Genomic DNA, 8,163 nt, shown 5'->3' with positions numbered 1-8,163 from the left:
TGTCTTCCAGGCCATCATGACCACTCAGGCCAAGCTTGACAAAAAGGCGGGCGTGCTCAACAGTCTCAGGATTTTGATCATCTAAAAATAAGCCATGCAGTGGCACCCGAGAAGAATCCCAGTCAGCTCGTGTCTTGAGGCTAATGATAAAAGAATACAATAAAAATAAACATTAAGTCGGGAATTCGCTGTTGTAGCCCCTGAATTTGGCCGGGCTGTGTCGCCACTTTTAGCGGCCTTGACAGTGCGAGGCGCTGGTCACTATCGCGTACTCAGTAGTCTGCTTGAGTCTACAGTGTGCTTGTCCCTAATCACTGTCTTCACTGAATCATTGTAACAGCTCCTCCAATTCTCATACCATCTTTCATCTGTCCAGCGGATTGCCCCTTGAGGCCTTTCACTAAGACAGTCCCGGCATTCTGTCTGGCTCGTTCACGAAAATCAATCCCTCCCTGTTCGTATGCAGTCTGCCTAGCGCATTGACCACACGGTCATAGTTCCCAAAGAACCGGTAGGCTCTAGCATGATCAGTCTCGGCTTGCTCTATTGTCCCATTCCCCAGAGTACTAGAAGCCCGAAAGCCCACTTACCTCAGCGTATTGTTGTGGTTGCCAGGCTTTGCTTTGTTTCAGTTGCCTGTCCTTGTCCGGCCGTTGGGCTGTTACCTGCCTTTGTCCATCGCCTTGATTGATGGGTATGCGGGTGTAGATGTGTGTATTTGCGCCTTTCAGCAGAATTTATCGGGATAGATGGGATTGTGATTATCATTGACCTTGGTGTGTGTGGTGTTCGAGACTAAAAGTTTATGCTTAAATGACAAGGTACCTTAAGTACCGTATGTGGTTGCATTAGCCTCCTGAGTCCTGGCAAATTGTCCCAAACCCAGTCGGATACTTTGTCGCCGAAGCAGCCGGAAAGAGAAACGCGCCGTGAAAATCCCAGATACCGACCAAGGCGATAATATGCGGAAGAAATAGCCTGCACCGACTTTTCCTGGCTGTCTTTGGAAATGCCTGATATGGTGTTGCATGTGAGCTCGTGAAATCATCGGCGAGTCGACGCCCAGAAGCGTAAAACCTCATCCTTGACTTGCTCAGAGCTAGAAGATGAAGGGCCAACTTACCAGCTCTCGCTCCCTTTCGCCCAATAAAGCAATATCGCTGGCAATTTGTAACCCAACTGGCGCAAAAGCGGAACCGCAATTGCACAGCAGCAATTGCACCTTAAGTCATGCCAGCATATTCTGGGCTGGGAAGATGCTCATGCCCGAGGCGGGGAAGAAGCAGCGGTTTCCACGGATCAGTTCATTAGGTAATTATGCTGGAAAAGGTCTCTGTAGCCGCGCAGCGAAGTCAGGGTCCATCAGCTAATCCGCTTTGAGGCCTCTGGGGAAAATCTGGGCGGCTTCGCATCTGTCGGTCAAAACCAAAACGTAAGTGACCAGCAAACCCCTTGTCTAGCTTGCTACCTGACATAGAGGCTAAAACTTGGCAATGACCGTTTAGTCATCACGAACAGATCAGCTCGTCAAAATTAGCCAATAACTTACACTCATTATTGTGCGCCACGAAACGCACTACAGCCACTTCATGGCTAAGCGATTCAGCCTTTCCATTACCAGTAAGGCGGGGAATGAATATTGATTTATGGACCGGAAGCCTTGCGTCTCAAAACCAGAATATGCCGATTGCAGGGAGACTTTAGAGGTTTCGTCGCCCAAGCGAGAAATAACCGTCTATTCCCAACCCTTCGCGACCGGCCCCAATGCTTTGATCCACCATCCCATACCCTCTCTTGCATCAACAAACATTCTAAGATGCTTTCTCTAAACTCCGCCTTTGTCAATACCGTGTTTCCGGTCCGGGACAATTCCGTCAAGTCTCTCATATTCCGCGCGGCAGAACTCTTGCTCGTTTTCGCAATCTGGAAGCTGTTCTCATTGCTCGCCGCCGTGCAGAGCCGCTTCACATCCTTTGTCGTCTTTTCAGAAAGTCCGGCGCAGAAGGCATACTTTGTATTGTCTCGCGGATGGTCGAAAGATGCGCTTCTTGTCACCTCTTTCACAGTCATGTACACGCTGGCGCAACTCTATGGTACATTATTATGGGCTCTGGACGCCCCCGGTTATGTGACCCAAACTCGACGGGCTGCGGCATCGTCGACATTGTTACTCGACGACCCGGAATACATCGTATCCTACAGGATCAAGCCAGATAGCTTGAACACTACCGATGTCCTACTTTCAGAGAAATTGAGCGTCGGCATGTTTCGGCCTGGCTCTAACATTACACTGACCGGATCATTCGATCAAGGGACCCCGGAGGTTGTGTCCAAGACACCATTGGAAGGGCCACCGAGGATATTGCTGGATGATGAAGGTTGGTTGGTCACTACAGACATATATGCCCACGTAGCGGTTCGGCTAGGTGGGACGAACATGTCGGACCAATTCACCTGCGGGTATGCCGACCTCCCACCCGGCCAGATCCGATACTATAAATGTACCTTCGATAACGAGTGGGCACCTGATATGCTTGAGACACCTGTCGGCAACGCGCTGGTGGCTTACAACAAGAAGGCCTTCGATAATGTCAAGTTTGGAACCGTCCGGCCCCGGAGGAACGACATCTGGACTTCGATCGGATCCTCCAGTGGGACTGCTGCCCGCGTCTACATGTTCACGGTTGCCAAGAACAACCGACGGCACACGTTCGTGTCTACCATCTTCAAGGCCTCCATCGTTGCGCTCGGCGAGGAAGTTCCTCAAAGCGAGATGCGAGATCTCATGACGAGAAGTTCAGCCAAGCCAAAGCCGGGGGAAGAAGAGCTCTTCGAACAAGGACTGACGGCGGTATTGAAGACCTTGACCGCGGCACAAGCCAGCAACCGGAGTGCCGCTGTTGGTGCGGTCATGGCGGAGAGATATCAACTGCTAGAGAGCTTTTGGGAGCTGTTTACCTTGGAGGATCTCCCCGGCAGGCCGATACTCAGGGTGTTCCGTCTCACGAGCGTCAACATTACGCTTTTGAGGTCGGAAACCGTCGCGAATGCGCCGATACCATTCGAGCCCTGTAGCAACCCGGCCTATCAGAACATAGCAGTGGGCGGGAAAGTCATAGACACGGACTGCATCGGAGGCGCCGAATTCCCGCGCAACGGGACAGCATACTTTGGCCAAGTCGACATCAGCGCGGCTTTACACGTCGATGGCCTCGACAGTGCCCCATTTGCGTCGAGCGCGGCGGCTTTGAATCCTGAGCTTTGGCCGTGGCTGGAGAAGAACGTGCATACGCTTATGAATTTACTCTTGTCCCGGGGCTACGCTCTTGGGTTGGAGGCCGGATTAGTTACAGTTCAGCTCACAGAAACGACCCCAGGGGTTTCGTACCTTCAAATTCTCATGGTTTTGCTTGCGGCTCTAGCGGCGCTCGTGGGCTGGGGCAGCTTGTGGCTGTTTGCATCTGGCCATTGGTCGTCCTCGTTTTTGGTGAGTCTTCTGACCACCACTCGCGCTGTGTCTTCCGGGACCAAGAGTGAGCCCGGGGTTGTTTGTGAGATTCCCGATATCAAGCTTGAAAAACGAGATGGAAACGCCGAGCTGAGAACCGACGCTGGAGTCTTTAAGCACGAATGGGATGAACTGCCGATTTAGACAGGCGGAATCTCCAAGATTTGTCCTCATGGGTAGACTATATCCAAGAGCCAAATTAGACTTCAATTGTCATGTCTCCGCGTAAATTTGGACCCTTTGGTCACCGTGGATTGCTGAAACTTTGGATCGGGGCGTCGCATTGATTACTTCCTGAATCATTAGATTAAGCGTCGGCAAAAAGGTTGCTTTCCCTTCAAAGTAATCTGTCAAGGTTAATAGATGCGCTCAGCGCGGTCTCGCATTCGACTTCGTGAGACGTCGCCGGGATCTCTGCGTCAGCAGGAACGGCAAAAGTGTTGGCCACATAACCGAAACGTTGGGTGTCAAACTCCGGGCAGTGACTAATCAAGATAGCCCCAACGAGTCCAACATTGCTGGTAAAGATGGCTTGGAACAATAACGCTGACTGCATCCTAGATACCAATTGCCTGATAATTAGAAGTAACCCTACTGCTAACTCGGAATTCTTCCCAAGTGACGATACCTGTATATTAATATCGATATGAATGCGATTGGAAATTTCTCAGATTCCCTGGAAGCGAGAAACTCCTCATGCTGGCTCTTCCTGGCAAAGTATTACAAAAATAAATTAAAACAAAATGGCCGAAAGGGATCCTGATAACAATAGCCCAACCCTCGTTCACCAGGGCCCTGAAATATTCCGCAAGAATTCGAGTGTCTCCTCTGGTGTTTCAGTCTTCCTACCAGCCATCCCATTATTAACAGCACCGGTGCTGCCGTCACCAGCGGTGGTAGCTGGGGAGGTGTGAGAGTCACTGCTTTCGAGGTCCGCTTGTCAGTCTCTGTACTTTGATTCTGTGACTCTTTTAGAGTTTGTAGACAATCATCCGGATTGCCCAATGCTCCAGACATATGGACATAGAGCCATGGTTTGAGAAGCGAAAGTCTCTCCAGGCATAAGGCTTGAGAACGGCCATGCGAGCCACATACTTGGTTGTCGGCTTATTTCCGCCGCTTCTTTTAAAGTTCATAACCTCGCGTAATTTGTGTCCCTTCCCGGCGATCTTCTTGGAGAGTTCTTGGCCCATGGTGACGGCGATGGATAAGATAAAGTTAACTATTATGATGTTAGTGGAAGAACTAAGTCGTGCGTCGAAGGAAATGCTTGGACCAACGCGTGTCAAACTTACGTTGATTTTGGCCGAGAAAGGGGATGTGGTGCGTAGATGAAAGGCTAAATGTTCCTTTGTCGATGAAAAGGTGGGATGTCGCCGTCGACTGAGTTTAGGCGGAGTCCGGCGGAGAACTTCTTGCGAGGCAAAATGGAAATAAGGTGGTTCGATCAGCACTCAAAAGTGAACAATAGGCAAATAATCTGAGTCAAAGAGAGCAGAGATGCGTCGCCTACAATTGTGACACACAAGCTGTCATGGTTGAGTTGGCATAAGAGGTTGGGCACCTCAAACTTGGATTGTTGGTCAATCTGTGAGTAGTAGAGAGCAATGACGTGCAAAACCAGGTAGCTATAGCTCCCCTTCAGGCAAGGTTTCGCGGTCAATCAATTTAGAAGGCCACACATGGCCAGAACTGCGGGATCCGATCCTTTTGCTCCATCCACATCCCCAACATAGCCGAGCCTGCCTAAACCGACTTCAGCAAATGCCACTGCAGCCTCATTCAAAGTTTCCGTCTCTGTGTACCATGCGGCCAATTTAGCAACGTTCGTCGCGAAGAGTGCCTTTTGGCTGTATACGGGGGGGAGGCGGCTGGCTAGGTGGCCGCCGACGGCATCGCGGCGCAAAGTGACCGTCACCCGGTGACATGATCCTCGACGCCATGGAAGGCCAAGTTGAGCGAAGAAGCGATCGAACTCGCCCTGGCTCACCATGCTGCTGAAGCAGCCCGCCAGCATGACAGTGGCCCCGCCACGGAGGTGGTCTATGACCCGCTCCCAGACCTTCCTCTGACGCGTTAGGGCTCCACGACGATGAGCATAACCGACGGAGGAGATTCCTGGTTGAGCATGCTGAGGGCGGCCTCAGGCGTCGTGGCCCGCTCCATCTTGGCCTTTGAAGTGATCCGCGAGACAAGGCTGGCATAAACATCGTCAAACAGACTCTCATACTCGAAGCACAGCGCAAGGATATGGGTCCTTGGTCTCGTCCCAGAGTTTGTGGCCGTGGCTGTGGTTTGTGGAGACCCGACCATGACATCTCTGAACTCGGCCTCGGCTGTCCTTTTTTTTGCTGCCTCCTTTGCCGCACCGTCGGCATCTCTGTTCTTCTCCGTTGGGATTCTCCAAAGTGCAACGCGCAACCCACGGTCCTTCCATCTCTCCACCTCGCCTAGCAATAGCTCCCAGAGATCTTTATTCTTCACATCGCCGTCAATGCGCGTTTTCCACCCGTTGCGAAACCAACCTTTGGCCCAGCCGGCTGCGCCGTCAACCACGTAGGCAGAGTCGGTTGCGATGACGATGGTATCGAAACCGTCGCCCCGCCAATCACAGAGGCGCAGGACGGCAATTGCCGCCCGCAGCTCAGCCCGGTTGCTAGTCGCCACGCTGGGGAGCCCGAATGGGCCCTTATCCTCAAGCCGACCGGACACAGCATTAACCGGGCCGTACACGACTGCCCAGCCTGCCTGGGGTTTCGCGTGCCCGTTGTTTGCACAAGCGCCATCGGCATACACGAGTACCTTCTTCGGGTCGTTACTGGAGACAAATCGGGAATTCGGACCGCGGCCCATATCAGTTGCGGGAAAGAGCTCGGCCGGAGTTGAAGTCGGCAGCGGAGGCTTGAACTTTGATGGGAATGCGTCTCCGGTACCCCGTCTCTTTTCGAGTTGTGTATTCACCGATCGAGCATTACCCGCACCGGTGACGGCGGCTGGGCCATCATAGACGGAGACGAATGAGGTATCCGTGGCGATCATCGAGATAGCGTACGACCTCTCTTGCCAGGCGCGTTTACAGTAATGCACAACCAGAGTTGCCTCTTCCTTAGAACCTATGCTGTAGTATGAAGGTACACTGGTCTCTTCCGCTTCGTCGACCAAAGCTTCCCAGAAGTGCGGATTCGCATCGTTCACGTGGAGACAAAGCCGGTGGTACTGATCTTTCAAGGCACTGACCGTTGTCGCAATCATCCGGTGGCTGAAGGTCCGTATTTTCGACCGCACGAGCCTTCCAACAGGCCGGTCGGGCTCGGTTGGGGTCATGTCGTCGCGAAAGCCAAACTCAAACTCTGACGCTGACTCGTATGCTTCAAGATCGAGAAGAAGACGCAACTTCAACAGGGTAAGCGGCACAAGATGGCTGAGCCTCACGCAGCAGAAGTTGTCGATAGGCTCAAAAACGTCGGCATCGCGAATGTCCAAGTACGGCAGCGTTGGATCAGTCCAGCCGTAATGGCCGTTGTAGTGGTCCTCGTCGTTAACGGTGGCCCACCACTTGAGGAAATCGTAGCATTCCTGCTCACGGCCGAGCCGCAGCAGCAGGCCAGGGATGATGTTTCGCACACCCATGCTGTCGCTTCGGCAGAGGCGCAGCATGTCGGTAAAGTGCTCGAGCGCCTTCTCGACGGCAGTCACGGTGGCGACTTTGACGAGTGCGTCAGCGGCGCAGAACCGCGCCATCATGTAGTCCCGTGTGCCTACTATTCCCCAGAAGCTCCCTACGCAGGTGCTGAAGACGTCTTTCAGCGTAAAGTAATGACCAGGATGGGCCCGAAGAGCGGTCTCCTCATGCTCAAGGGCTTCCCGACTCTTCTTGATGGCATCACAGGCACTCTTGTGCTTCGCCCGGTGCGCCGACTTGTGTGAGGTGCCGCAATAGCTGACAAATTTGCAGCCGCCGCAAACGCGTAGCCCGGAAGTTGACAAACAAATGGGACATCTCTGCGGCCCATGCCCGTACAGAATCGCGTTTCGGTCAAGATAGGAATCGTAAGAGCCGGAATCCATGATGGCGAAGGGGGTCAATGTCAGTACCGTGTTGGTTTGGTTGATTGTATCACTGCCAAAAATGGGAGAAGTTGTAGTGCATCCGAAGAATCGGTAACTAAGGTAACTAGCGGTAAGTGCACGGGAGGTAGTTAGAGACCTAAGTTGAACCTAACCCAGCAACCTGCAAACAGGGAGACCCACTCACCCCACCCACCGCACACCGCTCGTCGACTGAATCCATCACCACTTTGCCAAATCCATCCGAGCCAGACTCGGCCATTCTGATGCTGTCCAAATCATTAGAACTGGTGCTTCTATTGTACCTAAGTAGTACCCAGTCAAGTAGTTTTATTACGTGTGATCCGACGAGACATTGGGTCCCTGCATCCGCGAAGATGGAGAGACAGAGGGATGCAGTTAAATGCCCCTGCTCCCACAGCGTGATTTGGGGGTTTTGCTCCGATGCAACGTATACCTCAGACACTCGGACTCCCTCCCTCACTGTTCTTCTTTGCCAGGACTCGTTAATTTAGGTTTACATTAGCGTATCCAGGGTGGTTCGAGATAAACCTGTCTCCCTTATGTAATCTTATAAGACCAAGCTG

At 52.5% G+C, this 8,163-nt stretch overlaps 3 protein-coding genes across 3 annotated transcripts; 1 reads left to right on the top strand and 2 right to left on the bottom strand.

Annotated features, from left to right (window-relative positions):
- Positions 1 to 1,816: 1,816 nt before the first annotated feature.
- MFIFM68171_04747 (uncharacterized protein) lies at positions 1,817 to 3,652 on the top strand (the record flags this gene model as incomplete). The annotated part of the gene is made up of 1 exon (XM_071060167.1): positions 1,817 to 3,652. The coding sequence occupies one exon, from the start codon at positions 1,817 to 1,819 to the stop codon at positions 3,650 to 3,652; it is 1,836 nt and encodes a 611-aa protein (XP_070916268.1).
- A 1,519-nt stretch (positions 3,653 to 5,171) lies between these two features.
- MFIFM68171_04746 (uncharacterized protein) lies at positions 5,172 to 5,525 on the bottom strand (the record flags this gene model as incomplete). The annotated part of the gene is made up of 1 exon (XM_071060166.1): positions 5,172 to 5,525. One exon carries the CDS (start codon positions 5,523 to 5,525, stop codon positions 5,172 to 5,174), a length of 354 nt encoding a protein of 117 aa, XP_070916267.1.
- A 59-nt stretch (positions 5,526 to 5,584) lies between these two features.
- Positions 5,585 to 7,576, bottom strand: MFIFM68171_04745 (uncharacterized protein; the record flags this gene model as incomplete). Its single annotated transcript, XM_071060165.1, has 1 exon — positions 5,585 to 7,576. One exon carries the CDS (start codon positions 7,574 to 7,576, stop codon positions 5,585 to 5,587), a length of 1,992 nt encoding a protein of 663 aa, XP_070916266.1.
- Positions 7,577 to 8,163: the final 587 nt, after the last annotated feature.

This window comes from Madurella fahalii, assembly GCF_045866475.1.
Source record: "Madurella fahalii IFM 68171 DNA, scaffold_2, whole genome shotgun sequence".
NCBI classification, from domain to species: domain Eukaryota; kingdom Fungi; phylum Ascomycota; class Sordariomycetes; order Sordariales; genus Madurella; species Madurella fahalii.
This window is presented reverse-complemented; position numbering and strand designations above follow the sequence as displayed.